The sequence below is a fragment of the Protopterus annectens genome, chromosome 8.part0, assembly GCF_019279795.1.
Source record: "Protopterus annectens isolate FY-2018-M chromosome 8.part0, PAN1.0, whole genome shotgun sequence".
NCBI classification, from domain to species: Eukaryota; Metazoa; Chordata; order Ceratodontiformes; family Protopteridae; genus Protopterus; species Protopterus annectens.
In genome coordinates, this window is record NC_056741.1 from 1,866,874,396 (window position 1) to 1,866,901,101 (window position 26,706).

At 40.1% G+C, this 26,706-nt stretch overlaps 1 protein-coding gene across 1 annotated transcript in view; it reads left to right on the plus strand.

Annotated features, from left to right (window-relative positions):
- LOC122809688 (von Willebrand factor A domain-containing protein 5A-like) overlaps positions 1-26,706 on the plus strand; it is a gene marked incomplete in the record, with an annotated part of 1,061,360 nt that overhangs the window by 1,022,265 nt on the left and 12,389 nt on the right. Inside the window, 1 exon segment of the mRNA XM_044081364.1 lies at positions 22,925-22,972. Coding sequence (XP_043937299.1) covers positions 22,925-22,972 — 48 coding nt within the window.

Sequence of the window (26,706 nt, forward strand, 5' to 3'; positions counted from 1 at the left end):
TTCCAAACTGCATAAACCCCTCCGCCATTGCATTTAGAGATAACTCCCTACATGTTCAATGCACATATGATATTGATTTTAAAACTGTGCTGCTGAATTGTAGTTTCACAGTATGCATAGGTAGCGACTACTAAACTAAACCAATAGTTTTGCTGAGCAATATTCTTCCAAAATCTACAGCATAATTAATTTAGATTATCTAGAAAATAATAATTGCCATTCTGTTGACAAAGAACCTAGAGCTAGTCATTTGCAATTTGAAGTTGATCATATAGGCAGGTAACCAGTTTAAACCTACTGAAAGTTAAGTACTTTTTGATATATATAGATATAGATATATTGATATAGATATATACATATCCACATTTATGCCAAATAGTTGGATTAATTTCCAGAACTGGCACTGCAGTGTAGCATAATGGAGGTACTCCACTCCTGAGTGTGCCATCTTTTGTGTAATATGTTAAATTAAGGTTGATGTAAACATTCCCAAGGTACTTACCGAAAAGGGTAGGGAGCTTTATTTATAGCACATCATAATTCAGTATTTAAACATCAGATATTCAGACATCACTTATTTCAACTTATTACGGTTTTATTTCTTTTTTAACATAATAGCATTAACATACATTTCTTATATTTTAACACCAAATAAATTGTATATTTATTCTACAGTTCACCCTCTCCACATCTTTCCTCACAACTTTAAATGTATTAATCTTAACACAAGTGTACAGTCCTGTAATTTATTATAAAATATTTCCTGACCCCTACATTGCCATACATTCCATATTGCACCCATTAAAATCCAATCAATTTTTCTCTTTGCATATTTGTAACATTCTTACAATCCCCAAATGATAACACGTTCATGTTTATTTCCTGAAAGCAGTCATATGTATATTGTTCTTGAAATTTTCCCCAAACATTTTCATCCTCCTCGACCCTATTAAAGCATGCTCCATTGTTTTGTCTTTATTGCAAATTTTTGATAGTCTTTAATTTTGCTGCATATATCTCATTTAGCTCTTTGCAGGCAATTTTCCCATCATTAACTTCAAAGAACATTTTTATTATACTTCTTTAAAACTTTTCTGACTCTCTTTTATAAACATCTTTTCTCTCTATCTACTAATAGTTTCCACAGTCAAGCACAATTAAATTTCTCCATTGCTCCTTCATACCAACATTTTTTCATCCCCTGAACTTCTATTTTCAGTCTCCATAACCTATGTCCATGTCTTTATTTACAAATGCCTTGCTTCTTTTTTCCTTTATAAATAATTAACTACGTCTCATACATATTCCACAAAATTGCATCTTCTGTATCTCCTTTCACATGTTCCATCTTAATCAACATGCAAAACTGAGTTAATGATGCCCATAAACCCACTAGATTGATTAGCCATAACTGACCCTCTTTCTGTTAAAATACAACACCCCTCACTTGAATGGGTTAAGTTTTGAACCTCATGTAGCCCCAAATACTATCTAACTCTTTTCCTTTACAAACTGAAAAAGCATATACCCCCTCACATAACTCAACTATCCTAATATGTACAAATGAATCATATATATACCTTTTTAACAACATACTTATCTCCTGATTAGTGAAACATATTTTGCCCGTGTTTTATCAAACTCCCAAAAAACATTGGCTGGGATTCAGTAAAGCAAAATCTCCATGCCAGAATAGTGTAGCAGCTTCTGCACTGAATATGGCTGCTGAGCGATCCAGTAAACAAGGCTAGGGGAGTGCATGAGCCTGCCAGCACTATTCTGATACAGACACCACTGAAAATGCTAATTACCTCATTTGCTAGTGAAAACCATGCAAATGAGGTGAATTAGCAATTCAGTAAGCAGGCAGGCATCCGTATCAGAGCAGTGTCCATTGCAGAAATGTATTTGGTTACTAACCGTGTACATTTCTGCAAAAAATCAAAACAGGGGCATGACAGCTCAAAGTAAAGCATGTATTATGACTATTAGGCATGCCAATGGCGAAACATATAGCCATTGGCATGGAAAACAGTTTCAAAATTATGAAAATCAAAGTTTTTTTTGTCAATTTCAGCTATTTAAGCATAGTGCAGAGGTATGCAAACGAGATTGTGCAGAAAATAAAAAAAATGTAAAAAGACAGTTTTATAGGAAATATGAATTTTGCCATTATAGTGTGTAGCATGCAGAACCAAAACAATGACAGGTAACACTGGTAGCTAAGGAGACAGGCTCTGGTATAGTGGTATAACAAGGGACTAAGGCAGTGGGGTATGCAAATGAGCTAAATGTATTGAATAGCAAAATGGGAGAGTGTGTCCGCCTGCACCTAACCATGTAGGAGCTATAATGGTGTAGTGTAAGCAGGAGAAGCAGCTGACAAGAAAAGGGGGGTGTCATGCTTGGTGTAAGAACATTGCAGCTCCGCTGCCTCTATTTGTGCTCAGCTAAGGACAGCTAAGCAAGGGGGTGTGTCTGAGCTAGTTAAAGAAATGCTGAGCATGTTTGCATCCCTGGGAGGGTTATTTCTGCTCAGTACTGTTTACTATACCTGCAAAGGTTTGTGTGGCACACCTCAGGGCTTAAACACAATGGAAATAGTAAAAAAGAAAAAAACAACAGGAACCAGCAGAAGTGTTTTCATTTGAGCAGTGGGTTTGTGCGGCAAGCCATGGGACTTAGAAGGGGCAGAAATGGGAAGAAGAAAAAAAAAACAACGGGAAATAGCAGAATAAAAGCACTCAAGTACAAATAATATAGCTGGCAGGGGGAATGTATCATAATTAGCCAATCACACAGGCAGTGTCTGCAGTACACCAATATAAACTATGCAAACACCTTTCAGTCTGTTTTTCCCACAAAGTCTGCACCGCTGATGTACACACTCGGGGGAATTGTAACTGACAAAATGTTTGGAACTGCTGTTGCTTTGATACATCAGTATGTGCTAGTGGCTGAAGGCGGTAAGGAGGATAATGCTGACAACCATCCCAGACTGAGGAGGAGGAGAAGAGTGTTCAGACCCAGGGTAAGCTACCAGGGACTACATGATCTGGAGATACTAGAGTGCTACAGGGTGGACAGGGACTTACTTAAGCAACTCTGCGAGCTGTGCGACCTCACCTCAGATCCAGAGCCAACAGAGGGGAACCCATCACAGCTGAAACCAAGGTATGTGTAGCCTTAAGAATACTAGCCATGGGTACCTTCCAAAGACCTACTGGGGACATCATGGGGGTCTCACAGGCATCTGCATCCAGGGTACTGCACCAGTTCCTGGATGTCATGCGAACACATGCTGATGAGCGCATATATTTCCCAGCAACCATGAGGAGAGGACCAGCAATATGCATCTCTTCCACTGTGTATCAGACTACCCAGAGGTACTAGGTGCATAGACTGTATGCACATCCACATCAAGGCACCACCCGGTGAAGAGGGTAGAGTCTATGTTAATCCGCAAGGGCTATCACACAATCAACTGCCAAGTCATGTGCAATACCCAGGGCATTATCATGAATATGTGTGCTGGCAGCCCTGGTAGTTATCATGACTGCCATATCTGGCATGCCTCACAGCTGTACCAGGCATTTGCCAGGGGGGACATCCTGTATGGCCATCTGGTGGGGGATGCTGGCTATGCACTGGAGCCATGGATGATGACACCCATCAGAAATGCACACATACACACAGACACACTGAAGAATGCCACAATGAGGCACATGCATAAACCAGGAACATTATAGAGCATGTGTTTGAGATGCTCAAGTCACGGTTCCACTGCCTTGACATATCTGGTGGAGCCCTGCGGTACTCTCCAACCACATCTGCACATGTTCATAGTATGTGCCATGTTACACAATATGATCCTGCGGAAACAGCTGCGGCAGGAACATCAGGGGGAAGGCCCACACAGCCCCCCACCATTGCCAAGGCCCCCACAGGCACAGGGGGACTTGGAGGAGGAACCCCCTGAGCCTGCTCCTGTAGGCAGATGGAGGCATCCCCAATATGCCCAGGCTTTGGCAAAGAGGCAATGCATAGCACACACACTGACACTGTAGGGGCCCAGGGACTGACATCTCTCTCTCTGACTTGTACTCACAATAAAATGGATGCCATACACGTCACATTACATGTATCTTACCATGTATAGGCTATGTACTGCATGCATCTAACGGAGCAAGCCCTCAAGCACCATCCTCACAACTGCTGCAGGCACAAGGTAAGTCAGTCTTCTTAACAATAAATGAACGGAGTAATAAATTGTGTTAGCATAGCTATGGTATCACTGCATGCATGCAAGGGAATGGGGTGGCCTACTCGGATAGCAGCAGTCATATGACAGCTATGTGGGACAACAGGAAATATCTGCCCAATGCTAGCTTCCCTAGAGAATGCAGTAGTCCCCTAGGTGACAAATTTCACTGCAGTATATGTGGGGGGCTAACAGACTGGGGAGTCATAGGTCACATGCATGGATGTCAATGTGGGGGTCCCATACTCACCCCTCAGCTTCACCCAGCAAGTCAGCTGTAGAAAACCATAAAGAAATGTCCAGCAAAGGCCCACAAATTAGCACAATGATGAAATATGCCCATACAGACCTACACAGTGATATCACAGCAGACCTGGCAGTTGCAGTAAGGCTCTGAAGGATAAGAAGTCTGAAACCCAAACGTCTGCCATTACAGTCTAACCTGTGGTCTTTAGTGATATGCTTGTAGTCTCCAAGACAGGCACAATATTATGCTAAATGACACCAAAATGTAAAGGGAACATCAGCACAGTCTGTGCAAATGTGGACAGTTGACAGGTGTGCCCCCCCCCAACACACACACATGTTCCCATAGAAATGCAGTAACAGTAATGCTTTTAGGGTATAAGCAGCAGAGCACACATTCCCAGGGCTGTCCCAATCAACTTGATAACTTGTTGTATGTCTACAACATACAGGAGTCAATGAGCTATGTATATGTGTGGTCAATACTCCTGGCTGTCGTGTCTTAGTGGCCAAGGTACAGTACTGTGGTTGACAGGGTCCATGTTCCAAGAATGCAGTGTCAGCTATTCTGCATGTTAAATACAGCTATGGTAGGAGTTGTACACACTGTTCAGATGTCAATATCTGTTACAGCAGGTCAGGGACAGGGGGCCACACCTATGGACAGTACACAGCTCAGAGTAACCTACACAGTGCCTAGCATTCCACTGAACTGTGCAGACATTTTCCAGAATGTCTAGGGGTTTGCATCATATTTATGATCTCTTTATCATGAAATTATGATTTTCTGGCAAATTATTGGCAAATCACAAAATACTAAAGTCAAAAATAATGACAGATTGTAGTTTCAGACTTTATACCCTTTAGGAAAATGCATGCTAATGCAAAACCTGTTATTGTGTCATCTTTCTAGGTTTGTAAGGCCAATAGTTAACAATGGTCCCTATATGTGTGCCTTTGTCCCGAAATTACGTATGGCTTTGTCCAGATGTCTGGCTCTAAATAGTCAGGAGGTATGGTGCCTAGTAGGACAGCAGGTACCTGAAGGTCAGTGTACTGCCAGGTCATAAAAGGCTGCCAACCTACTGTGTCAGCACTGACAACATGTCACTGGCCAACATCCATATCCCTGAAATGACAGGTTGTCACAGAAGGAGCACAAGTTTGCCTTATATATCTGGTCTGTTTGCCTAACATTGCATTTTCCTGTCAACTATTTGCAAAACAAGAAAGGGTCATGTCAAAACATCAATGGCAGACAGTGGGGAAGCAGATGTCATACCCATAAGAGAAAGCAAACAAATACCAAACTGGTCTTCCAACTATCTATGTTTGGCAGAACAGTATTAACAGCCAATGTCCCCATGTGTGTGCCTTTGTCTGACTGTCATATATGGGCCTGTCCAGATGTCAGTCTGTGATGGTTTGACAGCTAGGCCACCATGTAGTCTCACAATAACATATAGCAACACAAACCATTGCCAACCTAGTTTCAGCCCATACAGATATCATCAGTTTCTAACACAAAGCCACTGTGGTACATGCAATGGTCGTATCACATAAATAGATGGGTAAGTCATCTACTCTGAGAAGTGTCAGCTCCATGTGCATGTGTGTTTCAATGCATGTCCCCATGCAGCAGTGTATGTGCCTGTGTGTGTGTGTGTGTGTGTGTGTGTGTGTGTGTGTGTGTGTGTGTGTGTGTGTGTGTGTGTGTGTGTGTCAGATGGCTCTACCAAGTAAAGGGCCTCTCAACCCACCATTGGCAACCCTAACAGCCCCTGCAATTGTCACCCACTTGAACAGTAGTGGCAGACACTGCAACACTACATTATCTCTGTGCTATTTGTGTTATGTATCTAGTGCTATCATTCATAAGACTGTGCAGGTAGGGGCTGTGCTCAGCCCTTCAACAGCTCTGTTTGCACTACCAGCACAAGAGGACAGACATGCATATGAGTTAGCAGACACACATGCTGGTGATTGTCAGGCCGGACTATCTTGAATACATACCCCAAACCTGTCATACACAGGACCAGGCATACCCTCATCAACTGCATAAAGGTTGAGTGGATGGGACATAAATGACAGTGGCAACAGGTGCTGATAGGTGAATCTGTTACAGTGAAAGTAATGGCTAAGCTTGTGAGGGACCTAGTGCCAGTACTCACATAACTTCCTCTGTATGTGTGAGCCTGCGGTACTACAGAACACCTAGGTGCCATGTATGATGGCTAGCTGGCTGTGTCAAGGGTATGTATGCAAGGTCACACGGTTTGCCACACTTGTCCCTCAAACACTGTTGCATGTAAACACACCTGGTAAACATGTACATATACAGCTGTACCTTGGCTATGAAAATGTTACTGTGTTTCCACTCCCCCTTAATCACCATTGCTACTGTCAGGAGGCCCACAACGTGCAGGCACACAGACACCTGGAACACAAACAGAATACAGTACATGACACTACAGTCAGTCTGCAGTACTAACAGCAATAATGCATCATGGCTAAAAAGGTACATACACCTCTATGTGTACCCATAACTATTGCCAGCAGACAGCACCTTACACAGCATTACATTACTACACTGTACTATATTCACCCTGTGCATCAGACCCATATGAGCATGTCTATGCATCGATGGTATGGGTAACAGGGGTGTGGCACAAGTATCATCACATACACAGGGTGTGGTGTGGGATTGCCAGAGGCCTATGCTGGGCCACATGGTTAACATTGTGTGTGTGTGTGTGTGTGTGTGTGTGTGTGTGTGTGTGTGTGTGTGTGTGTGTGTGTGTGTGTGTGTGTGTTTGTGTGTGTGTGTCTCTGGTGGGGTGGTGTCCAACTGGGCTGTGCAGAGGAGCTGTGCATGTTTGATAGTGACTGGGCTATGATAGAGATGTGTGAGTGTTTGTATGCACACAATCAAGACATGTGGATGCCCAACACAGGGTTATATTGGACAGCCGTGGATCATACATGGCAGGATGTACAGTTCATCATCTACATCTACCACCAAGGTTGCAGGAACTGGTTGTGCCAGGAGTCTCACTAGCACCATCAGGCCCAAGGACAGAGGCCGTAATACTCCCTGATGGTGACTATTATCTGTTGGATCCACGTCCCTGATGGGACTGGCGAGGACCATGCCTGCTCTGGTGTGGTGTGGACAGCACCCTGCCTTTGGTAATGTTGGTGGTACTGCCACTATGGGACTGTGAATGTGCATGGCCACATGGGCTCTCAGCTGTTCATGTTGCTGATCTATGTCCACCTGGCTGATGCCCTACTCACACCACATGCTCAAGCACATACATTGCAGGGTCAAGCAGTGACAATATCTCACCCTACCATCTATCCATGACATCTGCAAAATGACGTACAGCATCACAAATGCTGTGGAGGTCATCAGGCATAGCAGGAAGCACTGCATTCATGACCCTGAGCATCTGTCTGGTGTTGCAGTCAGTGCACACCTGTACCTCCATGATGGACTGTAACATGCGTCTGGTGACACCTGCTGTGACACTTGCAACAGGGGCAGTCATCTGTCGAGCACCCCTGTCCATCTGCCTGTGTGTGAACTCACCTGCTCTCTGGCTATGGCTAGTGTCTACACTCACAATTGCCATAGTCATCACACTAGCCTGGTTCATGCCACCACCCTCAAACTGTCCATTATCTGTGGCTGCTGGGGACTGGGTATGTGTGGGCATACTGACTGTGTGCGGGGACATTGTGAGTGACAATGGGATACCTACCAATGGTACAGTCAGCCCAGACAACCCCACCTGTGCCTTACTATGACCACCATCATCATGAGTGTCCGCTGACACACTGACATCAGGTTGTGAGGGGGAGAGACACCAACCCCCATGTTCACCTGTGAGAGGAAGAAAACATAACTAAATTAATAACCAAGCAAAAGCAGTCCACAAGTAAATGTATGCCGTAGTAAAATATGCCAAGACACAATAAAATTAAGTACTTATAGGCAAAATGAAGCACATCGAGCATATAAAACCCAGTCATACTTTATTCAGGTAAGCACTTTCACCACATCAACGTGGCTTCTTCAGACCTTTATAACACACATCAATAAAACATACACTTATAAAATACTTCAAGTTTAAAGCATCCAGTCATATGCATCATCCCTCCCATTCACCAATGACATCATTCTCCATGTTCCTTTAATGACACATAACACTTTGTTGGATATATAACAAATATGCAGTCCCTACTATAGTTAATGCAAACTCATATGTGCACAAATAACCTAGGCAAACCCCTAGTTTTTAATACAGGTTTAATAGAGACCACTTCATTAAATCCAGCTCCCTTATCAGCCCTAAGTTTCAAAATCCATCTTAACTCAGCCTCTTCAGTTTTATTTTCAATATTCCCCCTTCTGGCCATTTCATATATAACTTCAAATACTCTAAATTTAAAATCATGTTCAAGTCTACTGTTCAAAACATACTTAGTTATAGCATTATTCCTATTTCCATTCTTAACACTATATAAGTGTTCTCTCACACATTCTTTGAGAGTACGATCTGTCTTCCCTATATAAAACTTTGAGCAACATATGCATCTCGCCATATAAACTATGTGTTTAGTATTACAATTGGCCTTCACATTAAACTTGTACAACTTCCCAGTGTCTGGATGTAAAAAAATCCAAAGATTCTGGGTCTATATATTCACAGTATTTACATTTACCACATGGATATGTCCCTTCACATATTTTACTCATATCCTTACCCCTATCAGGATAACAAAGTAGTTTTGTCATAGATTGACAATTCTTATAACAGTAACTTGGGTTATTACCCACTAGTTTAGCAATCTTTTCATCTGTTAGAAGAATAGGCCAATTCCTCTCAATGATCTGCTTAATACTATTAACATTGCTAGTATAACACATAGCATACTTAACTTGCCCACATCCCTCTTTCTTAAACTTAGTCACACCTGTTTCCTCTGTTTCTGTTTGTCTAAAATATGGTTTCACCCTTCCTTCTCTCATATCCTTTACTTTATTCAATATTTGCCTAGTCTCATTAGTTTTATATCCCCTAGCTCCAACAATGTTTCCCAGTTGTTCTATTCCTTCCTGAATTCCCTCATCCTTATGCTGTAATCTCCTTTAACCACATTTTTAAAAGTCTTTCTAGGGTGCATACTGTCTTTATGTAAAATATTATTCCTATAACATTCTTTCCTATAGAGACTAGTAGTAAAGGATAGATCCTATACCCTAATAACCATGACATCTAGAAATTCAACCATATCCGATGAAAACTTAATAGTAAATTTAATGAAGTCAGACATAGTATGTAGAAACTCCACAAAACTTTTAACTGTTATTCAGTCCCCTCCCAAATCAAAAACATGTCATCTACAAAACGACGATAAAATTTAACAAATTTAGTAAAAATATCAGTACAGAACACTTTCTCAGTTTCCCATTGTGCCACAACTGAGTTTGCATAACTATTGGCTACCCCATGTTGTTGTAAATAGTATTGACCATCAAAGAGAAAAACATTATTTTTCAGTACTATTTCCATAAAACTACATATTAATCTGATTTGTTTGTCTTCATAGCTGCTTCTCTGTCTCAAATACCTTCTCATGAACTCAATACCTTGTTCATTGGGTATAACTATAAACAATGACACTACATCCAATGTTACTAACAAAACAGATTTACTTAAAACATTTGTACTGGTATATTTATACAAATCATGTAGAAAATGTTTAGTGTCTCTTAATATGATGTCAGATTTGTCTAAGACAGGTCTCACTTGTTTCTCTATAAAAATTGAAAATGGTTCGGTTGCCCACCCTCTACCTGCCACAATAGGCCTAAAGGGTAGGTCAACCAAACTTTTATGCACTTTTGGTGATGCTTGCAACATGGGTACAGTCGGGTAATCCACTGTAAAAAACTGCATCACCTCTGTGGTAATAGAATAACTCATTAAATTCTTATTTAAGCTTATCTGAATGCTCCTAATAATGGAGCTAATATATCCCAAAGTTATTTTACGGTATGCATCCCCTTCTCCAAGCATATTTTTAACTGAATTATAATAGTATTCTCTATCCATTACTACTATCATACCACCTTTATCAGCAGGTCAAATGACAATAATACTGTCTCCTTTTATCAAATTAAGGCCTTTCTGTTCTGCATTTGTAAGATTGTGAAAACATTTGCCGTACCCCCCTTCATCAAATAAATTATGTAACTCACCTTCACAAATCCTAGCATATGCTTCGAGAATGGGATGATTCACAGGTACAAAATTATTCAACCTTTTAAAACCATAAATATGCATATTCTCATTTTCTGGATTCATCAATTTAAGCATAACATTTCTAGTAAAAACTTTCAAATCTATTAATGTTTGTGAAATATCTGCATTCCTTGCAGGAATAAAGGATAAACCTTTATTAAGTACTCTTATTTCAAGCTCGCTTAATGTCTTTCTTGACAAATTTAAAACTAACGATTCTTTGAATCCCACATCTTCTTGTTCATTGGATATTGCACTGGGTCTGTTGGTTGTTTCCGTCTGATCAGCCTGTATGATACTGAGTACAGCGACAGAGTTTTCATCCTATCTGAACAGGATAGGTGTTGCAGACCTTGGATTTGCTTGGTCAGGAACCTCTGTGGTCTCTGCAAAAGCTGCATTTGCTTGGCAAGGTACATGCCAAAGGAGCCATTGTACTTGGTACTGCGTCTGATAAGGGTGGCGAACAGGGATGTTGTGGCGTCCTGGTTCCTGGATGACATGCCCATATTTGTTAGGTGGGCCATGTAGACAGCCTTCCATACACTGATGTGGGAAACTGTCAGGTTGCTACCAATCTTGGTGCACAAGTTGTCTCACACCTGATTGTATGCTCAGTACATTGTTATTACTGTCATAATTAGCGTGAATGACATCTACCACAACAGGGAAAAGGATGCATCTCCTGGCATTCAGTTTGAGGCAATGCTTCTGGCACCAGTCATTAATTTGAGAAAGGGCCTCTTGGAGGATGCTCACATCAGTAGGGGAATGTAAGACAGTGGCCAGCTTGCAATCATCTGTAAACCTGGTCAGCCACAGACCATTGGCTTTGTCTTTTACCTCAAAAATGTATATCTCAAACAGTAGAGCCCCCCAAACCGATCCTTGGGGTACACTGCTCTGTCAGAGTCTACTACTAGAGGTGACTTCCACTACTTTGACTGAGTGGGTACTATCATTGAGCCAATTAGCTACTCATCTGGTAACTTACAGGTTGATGCCTAGCTGTGTAGACTTATGCATTACGGCCACCTGGGGATTATTGTGAGAGTTTTGGGGGCTAGGTGAAGGTAGGCAATGTGCATCATCTTCCTCTTGTCCTTGTGTTTGTTGACCACTTCAAAGAAGTCGACCAGGTTTAACAGACCTGATCTCCCTTTGACAATATCACACTGTGTGGGCTCAAGCATTATGAGGCTACTGATGTCCCTGTTTATAAAGTCCTTGATATTGCCTTCCATGTCCTGGCAGATCAGGCTAGTTAGGCTGATGTGCATATGATTGGCTGGGTCAGTGGATTGTTCCACCTTTGTGTACAGGGATGACAGTGGCTGTCCTCTGTGCAGATGGGATGACACTGGTGCTCAGGATTTGGTTGACTGCAGTGTGTAATGGAGCTGAGAGCTCATGCCTGAGTTCATGTAGGATGCAGCCAGGGATTGTATCAGACTTATGGAGACTTCTGTTTGTTGCCTTTAAGAAGACATTACAGACCTGCTTCCTGATGATGAGGGGAGGGGGGAAGGTGCTGTGCATGTCTATGCGTACCGATGGGAGGACAGGAGGGTGATTTTTGCACTTAACCTGTCTGCAGCAGGTTGCCTATATCTATGCCGTATGTGTATGTGGTGTTATTGACCACCACTGTAGAGCAGATTTGGGTGTTGCCTCTAGGACTGCAGACATATGTGTGGAAGGCCTACTGATTGGCCTTGGTGGCTGTGTCCAATTTGCACTCAAAGTTAGACTTAGGGTAATCCACATGTGATTTTATTTGCTTGTTCAGACAAAGGTGACATTGCTTCCAATTTGGCACCTGCTCCTTTTTGGTCCTGTCTAGCAATTATTTCCACCTGTTATGGAGTTTGTATATTGCTGCTCTCCATCACAGAGGTTTACCCTACCTTGAAGGAAAATGTTTTTTTCTCGTCAGGTATTGCCGAGTCCATACAACTATGTATGTGCCCACATAGTATTCTGATGTAGGCTTGGACACTACTGCTAGTTCCAGCTGATGGGACGGCAACTGTAAAGCTACTTATACCTGCTCTGATGAGATGTATAGTCAGTTTTGGGAAGTGTTTTTTGTTTGACCCTGACAAGGGGGGAGGCATGGGAGATGGTGACCTCAGCAGTGATGGCTATGTGGTCAGATCTTACCAAGGAGGATGACACTGTAAGAGTGCTACAGTGGCTACTTATGTTGGTTAGGACCAGGTACAGGATATTTCCACCTGTCATAGGAGTGCTGACCAGCTGATAGAATGCATTGACATTGACAAAGCCGAGGAATCTCTGTTCGTTCATGTTCAGGTAGAATAGGTTGTGCACACTATGGTTGGGCAGTTAAAGTCACCCAGGAGCAGGGTAGAGGGTTGAATATTGACAGAGTCAAGCAAGTCCAGATAGGTGTAGTGGGTGTCCAGAGTCATGGTTGGAGGTCTGTAGCTAGCTGTGATTTGAGTAGGTGTTTTGTCAACAGTTAACTGCACTTGGGATGTCTCTTGTGCTGTTATAGTGCAGACGAGTTTCCTCAGAATAATCCAAATATTTAGGTTTGTGTAGTCACAGTCTGTGTTTGTGTAGATGGGTTCATACCTGTTTTGCATAGGCAACAGCTTGCCTTTTGTAGGTAATGCTCATGAGCAGGTGATGGTCTGTGCACCAATTGGTGTCTCCCACTTGCTACTTGTATCCATAGTAGCTGTGTTGGCTTTCCATTAGCCAATGCCATAGCAGCATAGTGCTATAATTAAGTCCTTCATGTGGGCCTTGCCCCTTTTCCCTGCCTGTGAGGAGGACATTATAGAGGTGTGGGGCCTACAACTTCACAGAAGGTAGGCGGAAATACCTCTCAGAACAGGAAATGTGGAGACAGCCCAACAAAATGGAGGATAAAGTTCCAGAATTGGGTACATATTGTAAGTAAGTATTGCTGTTATACACATAGAAGATTGCTAGGTTAACAGGGTTTGTCTGGACATGCATTTTCTGCGTGAATTGACATCTGACAGTGATATGTCTCTGACATACCTCTCAACTGTCCAGACATCCACAGAATGCCCAGAGGTTTGCCTTTTTTGTTTGGTCTGTCCCTCAGACAATTTCTGTTTTTAAGAAATCAGTAGGATAATGTGAGGATTGAAGTCAGTAAATGTTGACATCCATTTTGTGTTTCAGACATCATATACTTCAGAGATGCTATGTTATAACAGACCCTGTAACACCAGCAACTGTTTCAGTTTGTAATACCATTATGTGAGATACGCCCCTCTTTTCAGCTCACTGTCCCCCAGGTATGTCAGGCTTTGTCCAGATGTCTTACAGTAAGAGGTTCAGTAGTATGGTATATCATTATTTACTGACTTCACTCATGATATCATCCCAGTTACTTAGCAGACTCCCGGAAGTGGTATGTGGCAGTCGTCATAAATATGGTCCCACACCCTGGACATTCTGTGGAAATCCATACAGTGGAGAGTTATGTATGTCTGGCCATTAACAGACTGTCACGATTGTGTAGCAGTGTAGGGTGTAAATGTTTGTTGGGCTGAGTAGGGAGAGTGGCAGATGTGAGTGTCATAGATCATTTTCTGTCTGACTGTGCATGCTGCTACAGTTTCTGGTGGTCTATCAGGTGTATATGTTTGCAGGGGCAGACTGAAACATGTCCTGTAACACCTCAGGATTCCCAGTAGACTGTGACGTTGGGCAGTATATGTTGGTGTAGTGTGTGGCTGGCAGCCAGGATATGTTTGTTGAAAGTTATTATACTCTAGAGTTCAGTTGGGGTACTAGTATGTTGATGTGACTGTGGTGCGAATGGTTGAGGGTGGAGAATTTCTCACTGATGTCTACTTTTCCCTACAGTTAGAGCCCTGTAGTGCATGATATATTTACAAATGCATGAGTAATTCCCCAGAGCTGATTTGGGGTAGTGTCGTGTTAGTCTGACTATAGTTCAGAAGGTGCTGGGTGAAATGGTTGGCAGCTCTCAGTGTTATTTCCCTTCTGTTACATGACTGCAGTCATACCTCTCCACTGTCCAGATATCTATACACTGTCCTGATGCGTGGCTCATGTATTTGGTCTGTTCCCCATAACAGTTGTGGGTTTCTGACAAATCATTGGGATGATGTGAGCAATGACATCAATAAATGATGACAATCATTTGCGGTTCAGACCTGACATACATCAGAAAATATATGTTAAAACAAACCATGCTACTCTACCAGACATCTATGCTTATAACAGCCATATTTCAAATATGTCACTATTGTTTGCCCTTTATCCCCCACTTTGTCGGCTTTTTTATAGATGTCTTACAGTAAAAGGTTGAGGATCTCTCTCTCTCTCTCTCTTTATATATATATATATATATATATATATGTACATATATGCTTGAAATTCAGTAACTCTAGACTGTAAAGTCGAAAACCCATAAGCGCAAATCTGCATAAGCGCAAATTAAAATATCTCGAATTTGTGCTTATGCATGTCAGCTACAGGATGGGAAGTGTGTGAGTCGGGATGTTTTATGGAAGTGAAGATAAGTAAGTGTATGTGTGTGTTTTGTAAGTTGTGTGTGTGGGTTAGGGTAGGGAGGCGGGTGTATGAGTGTGACTGTTGGATGTGTCTGTATTTGTGTGTGTGTGCGAGGCAGTCTAACATATCTGTGTGTTTTTTATTTTGTGTATTAGTGTGATATCAGAGTTAGAATATATAAATAGGGGGTGGGGGTGCAGCCCCCCACATGGGGGTGCAGGGGGGCGTCCATGTAGTGTAGGGCTTGTAGTTTATGTGATGTTGGTTGTATGGTGTGCGTGTTGTGTGGTGTATGTGTTCTGTACGTTCGGGGTTTTTTGTTTTCGTGCTTGTAGGTTTCGGGATTTTTGCTGGTTTGACTTTACAATTTCGAGTTACTGAATTTTCGAGTATTCAGTAATTCGAGATTATGAAGGGGAACCATATGTATGTATGTATATATATATATATATATATATATATATATATATATATATATATATATATATATATATGTCTACACACACACACACACACACACATATATATATATATATATATATATATATATGTGTGTGTGTGTATATACATATATATATATATATATATATATATATATATATATATATATATATATAAGTACTAAGGATGTGTATTTTTCCCATATGTTAAATGACTGTAGTGCATGATATGTTTGTAAAAGCATTAAAATTTCCACAACTGAGATGGTGTAGAGGTATTTTGCTGTGATAGTACTGCACAGGGTCCGGGGTTTGAGACTTGGTAGTGTTGACTTTTTTTTTTCATTAATGTTAAATGACCACAGTGCATAATATGTTTGTAAAAGCTTTACAAATTCCCACAGTTCAGATTATGTAGTGGTATGTTGATGTGACTGTAGTGCACTGCATTCTAGCTTTTAGACTTGGCAGGGCTGCTTATTTTTTTGCTGGGCAGAACAAGGGCTGATGGAGACAGAGTGATTAAAGCAGTTTTAAGCAGTTGTAAGTGGGTGCATGGTTTTGCGTGACTCTAAGGGATGCTAACAGATACTTTAAGTCCTCTTAGCTTTGCTTAGTGGTGCTTATTCTCACTTACACCCACGCTAATTTTAAATAATGAAAAGAAAAAAGACGGATAGGAAAGTGGTGAAATGGGGGCAGACAGGAGGTAAAACATTAGGGAAAACCAGCTAGGGATGTGCAGGATGGGTGTGGGAAAGGACCATTGCTCTACATTTCTACTGCAGCAACAGTTGTGACTGTTGCGGAACATTTGGAATTTACAGCCTCACACCCCACAGGTAGGGGTGTTGGCAACATACATTTGTAGAATAATTTGAGTGTTGATTGATTTATTTCACTGGACATGGGGGTGAACTGTAGAGTTATGCATGGGACAATGCTTTTTTTGCAGGAGAGATGCCCTTTTCTTGTTTTTATTAAGGTGAGAGTAGGATGTTGGGGAAGGGCTGTAGGTATGTTTGGGGAAGTAGGTTGGGTAGGATAGGTGGCATTAACAGACAGACAAGACATACAAGACAGCAGACAGGGGCAGTATATGACACATGAGGGGGGTAAACACTTTGGACAAAGAGTGTGTTTGGGAATCAGAAGCCCATGAGCCCCCAAATGGATACAGTGAGACTGAGGTTCCCACACATGGGCATTTACCACTGCAGCTTCATGACCCCAAAGGTGGCTGTGCTGGGGGCTGAACAACAAGGGCAGCCTCCCCCTCCAGGTGGGCCAGGCAGACCTCCATCTGTTGCAGCCATCCATCCAACTCAGAGCGGATGATACTGTGTGCCATACCCTGGAATTTATGGCGGGTGACAGGCTCCTCTCTGAGAGCACCTGGGGGGGTAGGCCTGTCCCCTGAGGTGGTTCTACCAGAAGGTGGTGCAGGACCAGCAGATGAGGAAGTTCCAGGCTGGGTCCCAGACATGCTAGGACCCGGTGCCATGGCCAGATGAGATGGGACAGGCGGATCCACCAGGATCTGCCTTCCCAAACGTGGTACAGTGTTGAGGTTATCCAAGATATATATGGTTAGTCATGAACAAAACATTTCAAAATTAGTTATAACAACATGCATGGGTGTTCCAATTAACCCAAACCAACAGATATGAAACAGTTGCATAGCAAAGAGAACACATGCATAAATGGAACAACAGTAAGCACTGTAACAGCATGTCAGTTAAATTTATGGCAATAGGACACCAACAGTGGTATTTGAACATGGTATGTTAATATGCAACCAATTAAATATATGAACAGTAATAGAACAGAAGTCCCAACATTAAGTTTTGAGAAAAACATACCTGTAGTATATAAATACTAATTAGTGTTGCAGATGAGGGGTGAAGGGAGAGAGAAAGTCAATTAACAACTGTATAGGCTTCTATTTTTCACAACACTACTGCTCAGTATTCTACAGGTCTGCCCTCACTTTGCATCTACCTATGGCCCATAGCTTCTCTAGTACTTACATACCTGTCAAACTGTCAACCTGTAATGGTGGGGCAGACTGGGAGAACTATGGCTACATTACTAGGTGGGCTTGTACATGTCAGGGTTACATATCTGATAAAGAAGGGGTACCCTGCATTGATGTTGTGTGTGTCTGCTACAGGCATACTTCACCTGGATTTCTATCTGTGTCCAAGGTCATTGGCAGCTATGACCACTAGCCATGACAGCATGACACTTGAGAGACGTGTCGGGAAGAGTGCATAGTATATGTACCTATCCTGCTGTCATTTGCAGGCATGGGGTTGGACAGTGGGACAGTTGTACACTTTGTACTGGTATTCCCTTCCTACAACTACTACAGATGTTTCTTTACCTGCAAGACCTGTGGTGAAAATATCTGTTACCACTATCTGACTGTTTCTACAAATATTCAAGATTTCTTGAGTGTATATGCACACATCTCAGTACCACTCCCTGAATTTGAACCATGTCTGGGTGTGCTAAAATGAGCAACAAGGCTATTTCTCATCACACTAAGCTACTAGGGAACTGTTGTCACTTGTTTGACTGATTTCTGGCTATTACTCTGTGGGTTAGACAGTCTGACCTTGTAATCCTGGGATTCATGCATGACAGATAGCGTACTTTGTATTAATCCTTTGACACAATACATTCTGGAAAGCAAAGGTTAACATAAGACAATGCTGCAGGGGACACACTATAATACATTAGACATTACTATTCAGGGTTCAGATCTTAGTGCATAACATATTTCATATTTCATTTATATCTTGTTTTACAGCTCCACACTCTACTGTTTTGAATAATAGCTGGTTCTCAGAACAACCTCAGTAAATTCATGCTGTCAAAGCCATATTTGCTGTGAAGAACCTGTACACATTCTATTTGTGCAACAACATACCAAAGTAAACACAACAGTTTGTGGTTTAGGTCTTTATTGTACTCATATGACACAGTGCTTTACTACTGCATATCCTGTAGCTCAGTAATGTGTATAGAGCGTTGTGTAAATGTGTACTGCTGTAGTATCATAATGTAGTTAGATAGGGGTTCGAATCCTGCACTTACCAACTGTATGTGTGTATGTCTCCTTGGGAAGGAGCAACCTTTAGGGTTGGGAAGGTGGCTTAATGGCTAAGGTGTTTGCCTTACCAACACAAGGTGCAGGGTTTGAGTCTCACAAGGGATAATTGGCTAGGCTTAAAATGTCTCGCAAGGGCAGTTAGCTTAGTACTAAACTATGAATCAATATTAGTCTGGCAAACTTTTATTAACTCATTAGACACAGAACACACTACACCTACTGGCAGTACATGACTTACTCCTTATTTATTTTCAGTATATACTGAAAGGTAGATCTGTACTCATCAGCCTGTTGCTGCAGCCTTGTCAGTCTGTCAGCATAGGCCTCTGCATTACTAGCCCTTTCTGCTGCAGCTATAGGGGGCAAAACAAACATTATGCATACCTGTCTATCACATACTCATGCTTGGATTTGGTACAGCTATGTATGAAATACTTACTAACTACTGGAGCATTCTGTGCCTGGGCATCTTGCATCCACTGGGCAAAGAGCTCCCCCTTTCTCTGCTTTAGGTCAGCATAGTGATGCCGTACCTGCTCACCAGTTCAGGAGATTCCTGTGTAACTGGTGAGATCACATGCCAGATGGTCCCAGGCCTTGTACTAAGAGCCCTGCAGCAGTCTGTCATCATGGTTTTCTACAAAGAACCCAGCCATGACCCTGGACTCCTGAATGCCCCAGTGCTGCACCTGAAAGCACATGCTGTCTCCAATGCCAGACATGTTTCCTCCATAGATCAAACTACAACAGATTATGGCTGTATTCCTACCTGTGCGATTTAAATAAGGCCATATTCCCACCCTTTGCTGTCATTGGACCATTTTGAAAATGCTAAGTGCAGCTAAGCAGTGCACAAATTCACTAAGCTGAGTTGAACAGTGCTTAAAGGAGTAATTGCTGAGCACTGCTTAACAGTGCACAACTCTGCTTAGCTGAGCTAAGTGCTGATTAGAATTTATGCCTAAGCAGTACTTAAACCGGCTAAGCATAGCTGAGCACTGCTTAGCTGTGCTTAGCATAGCTGAGCACTGCTTAGCATCGCTCAGTTTTCATTTTAAAAAAATATCAGGAAGATTAATTCAACATTACTGACATATTATGAAGTGTATATGATTTACTTTACATGACATCCTCCTCTGTGCTTTATTTACATTACCTGGGGTGTGACTATACTGCATGGGACAACTGTGTATCTATGGGTGATTTCACATGTTATATGCACTCACACTTCCATTTTGGACCAGCTACACTACCCTGGGTAACAAATATCATTTACTAGATAATTTAACATAAAAGAATACATTTTAACAATGTTTTCCCATGTAAAACTAAAGTGCCTTGCTTGGTACTCAAATCATGTACGCCTGCATGCTAAGCTAGAAATCTAACCACTATGCTATCTCATTGTTAGATTGTAGCTATACATTTTTATTTAGCTCCTATGAGATGTTTAAGCAAAGCTGAGCAGAGGGCTGTAACGTGCAAACCCACTCAGCTACGCTTAAACTTAACTTAGAAAGGAAAAAAAAAATAAAAGCACTTTTGGTATATTTGGTAAAGCATATTTGGTAATGCACTACCTGCCATTCTATCAACTGTCTAGGTCTGTATGGGCAATATCAGGATTGAAGTCACTAAATAATGGCTTACATTTGAGTTTCAGACTTCTAATCCTTCTGTACATGTTGTTATAGTAGTGCAAACCCTGTTCTTCTATCAACCTTCTGTGTTTGTAAGGGCAGTATTTATGATCTGTCCCTATTTGTTCCCCCATCATTTTCGGCTTTAGCCAGTTATTTGCTCTGAGAGGTTGAGACATGTTAAAGGTGCCATAAGGCACTTTCATATTGCAGGGGGTGTGTGACAGGTTGCTTCCTATCTAAATAGCTGTTTTCAGTGTCTGTGGACGCGTATGGCACTTTGACAATGCAGGGGTGTGTGTCAGTACCTGTCACACACCCCCTGCATTTTTCCTATCTAAATAGATGCTTTCAGAAGTACTGTACGACACTTTCAGAGTGCAGGGGATTTGTTGGATGTGCGGGCACTACTAAAACACACCCCCTGTACTCAGTAGTGTTCGTGTCTGCTTAGCCTTAGCAGTAATGTGCCTTCATGAATATGCAAGGTGCACTGCTGTTAAAGCTATGTGTAAATGGACATGGTTCACTCCATGCAGGAATAGCACTATTTACAAATGCATTTCTTTGGGGTCTATACTAAATCAGTGAATGCTTAAAATAGTGAACGCTGATTTATCGACCCTTTAAAAGCGAAAGCTTGAAAGCCAGAAGACATGGAACAGCGATTTCATTTCCAGGAAAAAAAATTTGCTGGGCCATTTTCAGGCTCTCGCCAATATTTCACATTTTCCCTTTGTTTAATCTAAGAACATTAATTACACTTGGTATGTGAGTAATGTTTCATTTTTTACAGTTAATACAACATATACCTTCCATGCCCCATTCCAAACATTTCTGTCATCATACATATACATCATATACAAAAAGACAATATTGTTCAAAGTCCTTTCTTAACACCATTTCTTCAGTATCAGCAGCTCTAAACTGCACAGTCATCTTTTTTATTCTGCGAAAGTTCTTGCATGAAAAAAGAACTTTCTGAGAAGAAAAAAAAATGACTGTGCAGTTTAGATCTATTTCTTCCAGGGATCACAAAAAGTCTTACATTATACTACACAGTCTTGCATTTTGTTCTGCTAATGAAAAGCTTTCAATTTGTATTTCACAAAAGTCTTGACTTCCCAAATGTATTTAAGAGTGGAGCCAAAACACACAGCAGCAAGTGTCCCAAACAGTACATCTAGCTATAGCAATCCCATTCTTTTGCAAAACTCTCACAACTGTCCCCATCTTTCTCTTGCTGTCTACAATGTTATGAAGTGATTAAATGCCTACCCAGAGCTCATAATCTTAGCATATGAACAGTTCTGCGCAGTACTCTTCATTTTCTGCTTCTATCCAACCCTAAAAACAACTAAATCATTATAATGCTCAAAGTGTTGTTGCACAGTCCATCACTGTGACATTCTGCTGCACTTTCTGAATTGCCAGTATCACCAAAACAGTCTCACTTTCAACCATTAACAGATTCCTGCAAAGAAGTACGTCCAGAAACAGTTTCATTTTGTGTCAGTAGATTCCTGGACACATTTGTCTACAATATACAATATGTGTGTGCATACAAAAATGTCCCCTAGCTATGAATGTACTACTAAGACCAATTATAAGTGATATCTCTATATGGTAGATCTGAAAAAATGTGATTTCATTCTTTGCATGTACTGTATACCCTTTCCTGTCCTGTTAAAAGTCCAAACGATGAATAATTTTCTCTTAGCTGTATGGACTGTATTGCCTCTCTGCTTATAATGTATTCAAATGTTTTGCAGTCAACAGGCTGGCCTAAAAATAGTCAGTTCTCAACTCTAGAAAACAAAACAGATGTACATATGTGCATACATATATAAATAACTACCCTAAGACAACTTCTCTGCAGATTAGCAATTTATGTGTACACTTGTTTCCATGGCAGAAGTGGATTTTGTTGTGATGTGTTACATTTTCTGATAAGTGGTCAATCATTTGATGTTTCAGTATGTTGTGATTTTGATAGTTTTGTCTCAATAATGTCATTATCAATAGTGTATTTCATCAATAACTTTATATAAACCCATAGATAATATTTCCTGACTGTCCTGCAAAATGCTAGAATTAATTGGCAGTGTTTAACACTTAACTTTGCAGTTATAGCAGATACATATTGTGAAAATTGTAGGAATTATCTATAAGTTTTGATCTGTATTTGTCATTCACTGTGAAATAAGCTTTGGTGATAAAACATTAGTCAGGATGAAAATACCCCCCTTTACAGTTCACTGAATACGAATAAACAAATTTTGAAATGAATGATACTGATAGGAAAACAAATGATTACATGTCACATGTTTATAACAATTGTGTTCAAAATTTTAATCTAGTAAGCAAGAAAGCTGAGAGCAAGAAAGTGAAAGAAGACCACCAAGATGGTAAGTCTGCATATTTAAAAATACTATATTAATTCCAAAAGCTTGCGTATTATATGCATATAACAGCAGACATAGGCTCATAGCTACATGCCTTCAGGTAGCACTTCTAAACACTGAAGCATTCAAAGACTTTGCATTCTACAGGAGGAGTACATTTACCAGAAACATATTATTTTTTCATCTATGATCTGTCATGTCACAGCATAAAATTTGGAATATGCCAGAAAGCTTACCTTGAAACTGCTTGCCTCTTGAGAAATTTTGTTTTCATATATCCTGTCAGGATTTTGTGTTCTATAAAGAATGGTTTTAAGAACATTTGCAGTTTTTAACGAAAGCATTTCCTTGTCACATTAATATTTGCTGAATACTCTCTATTAAGAAGGATCAGAAATAAAACCTTAATGGTCAAAGTGGGGAGTTTTTTTCCCCACCCAGCAGAATTCTCTGGACTTCAGGTGACCTATCATTTCCAATTTCACAGTGTCATTCGATGCAACCCCAGTGTGAACTTTTAATGAGTGGGACCCTGTCCCCAGAAAGAAAGGCTTCCCAGCTGCTAAGCTACTGCAGAGTTGGTCTTCAAAAGGGGAAGATGATGCCATCACAATGCTGTCTGGTACTGATGCTTACTATGTGTGACTCCACTGTAGACAGTGTGCAGTTACAATGGTACTTACATTATGTTAATATGTGTGCTGCTATTTAGTATGTCTGTCTGTTTTGCAAACCCACGCCCCAGATACAATGCAAAGTCTGCAGATGATCTCCCTCTGTCTTCATCAGGCAGTTACTGTAGCATCTGAACCGATGCATTTCTTCAAGAAAAGATACATACCCTTTGGCAGTTGATCTTTCCTATGGTTGGTATTCCAAAAGAGAGATCACTAGGGGTCCTTATACTGAGCAGAGGAGATAAACATCTTGTCACTCTGCCATCAAGTCAGCTAGTGCAGTATGGGCTGTTCCCTCAGTAACCCTATTTTCATTTAAATGGGTCTTAGCAGATATCCTGTAGTGAAAGACAAAAGAAAATGTGTGGATGAAATGACAGAGAAGCACAGAAGACAGAAACATGAAATCAAACTGCTTTCATGAGTCACTATCACCAAGGAAGGAATATAGCAACTCACCTAGTTTTACAGACGGATGGCTCCTTGTTTATACGTGAATGCTACCCCAGTCTTCTGCATATTAATTACACATCCTGAAAATGCATTTTTTTTCTTTTCCTTGAACTCCAGCATTAGCAAAATCAGATTGCAGCTTCTGGCACTGATCTTGTGTATATTGTTTGCTTTCACTTTGAATTGCAATCAATTTCATCTTACAAATAAGTTATCCTGTTCTGGAGGCATAATTATAGATTTTGGAGGTAATATGCTTCTTCTTCCTCAGAGATTTTGCAACAAAGATACTCCAGTTTAGGAGCATAAGAGACCTCATAAGCACAACTTTAAGAGGCTACCTACATCTTCAAAATTTGATGACAAGAAACCACCCCCCATACCCATTTATGTCCAACTAAGATTAGTCCTCCTAGCCTACTGAACATGACATCTCTAATCCTGTCTTGGAGATTTTGTATTCAGCTTTAGAGGCCTGTTTATTGCAATAAATATATTTATCACATTCTATTACATGATTGATATTTAAAAACAGAAATCGCTGCATTGTATAAAAATGGCCTAAACAATGATTGTTAAAGGGAATATTTGATCAAATATTTTACACTCAGTAATGTAGCTATTATATTTCTACAGGAATCTCATTGATTAGAAACTGATACACAGATATTTGCTTAAAAGAATTATGTAATTTTAGAAAATTCTTCATTAAAAGAAAAGGAGGGGGACCATATTAATATTTAGAAATAATACTATCATGCTCAAAATTATATTTTAATACAATGGCGCCATGGAAACATTTGGAATGGTAATAACTGAATATCAAAATAAACTCTTTACCCTTGGTAATATGTACTGCATGCAAGAAGTTTGAGCTAAATTCACAAACTGCATTATTTTTTATCTAATAACCTAAAATATATATTGACTTGGTGGGTGGTTTTAGCTGTATTTCGAATAAAAGAAAATTCCTGTTCTAATACAAGCCTCTGACTGTTAGCTTTATCCAAGGTTCTGAAAAAGTACATACTGCTACTGAATCTAAGAGATTGAAATGATTTTGCAGATCTAGAATCCTTGGTCTTTACTCACTATGCATATGCCCTTTTCACTCAAAAAACTTATTTCAGTATTTTGAGTACAAAAATTGATTCTGTTAAAGTAGGTCCATTTCTTTTGCTGATCATAATACTCTTACTTTAATATTAACCATTAATAACAATAGAAGAGCAGTAATTAATAACATTTCGTTGTGCATAGTGAATTTAAATAATTTAAGGAATAGTTTAATATGAAATTGAAGATTATCTCCTAATCAATTATAATTTTGTGTATATATATATATATATATATATATATATATATATATATATATATATATATATACATATACATCTCACATCTCACATCCTAGCCAAACAACACAGATCTTTTGTCACTCTTCTATACTCTTTAAGTGACCATCTCCCAATCTACTTAATAACACACCACACCCAAACCATACTGACTCACCAGCACAAAGATGCACATAGCTTACCCAAATTCCAAATGGGAACCGTACCATGATAACTAAAGTATACTTAAATGCTTACCACTAGATGATGACATATCTGAATTTAACAAAGTTTTCTTAAAAATACTCAGCAGACTTGACCCTATTAGATATTAGAGCAAAAAGAGTTAGAACAAACCCTACTCCATGTTATCCTGGAATACTCAAAAAACTTATAAAAGCAAGAGATAAGGTTTGGAAAATATGGCTACAAAATAGATCAACTTCAGACCTATAATAACTTAGAGAAATAAAACAAGTAAAAGATCATATGAGACATTACAAAAAATCCTTCTGAACCAAATTAGTGAAAAAACATCAAACAAATCCCATACTCTTCAGTAACTCACCTCCTAAATCAGGTAAATCTACAGAACCTATGCCATGTACCCCCCCAATAAAAAAAAATATAGTAACTCAATTTAACAATCATTTCATTCAGTCAATGACTTCTGAATTATAAAAGCAACCTTAACTTGTTTATTTCAGTTAAAATGACCAGCAAAGAAAATGCCTTCGCCTCCAACCCAGTGCCTATTTCCATCATAAAAATCACCTCCATAGACTGAAATCTACTACTTTAGTTGTGGACAGTCTTCCTCCAGAATGCATCAGAACTGTTGAAGATGAAGTAGCATACCCTATATCCATTTTGATAAATTGCAGTCAGAGAAAACAGTGTCCCTAAACTCTGTAAAGAATCCTTTTCATTCCCCTGCATGAAGACAGATCTTCTAATTACCTCTAACTACAGACGCCTAGCTATAATGTTACCGCTATTAAAAATTCTTATACATTTTAAGGGGCATCACCTTTTGAGTTAGACAGTTACTAAACTATAGTAATTTTTGTCTTTACCTCAATTTACCTGACTACAAAGCGTTCTTTATTTTTAATTTGACTGGAATTTTCTACAATTTTATTTATGTATTTATTTATTGTTTATTTATTGTGATGAGCATTTTTATTGTACTGTATTTGTGGAACAAGCACAAAATACATTTGAACTTATGACATTTTAGCTCTTGGATGCAAATATCATACTTTAGAATATG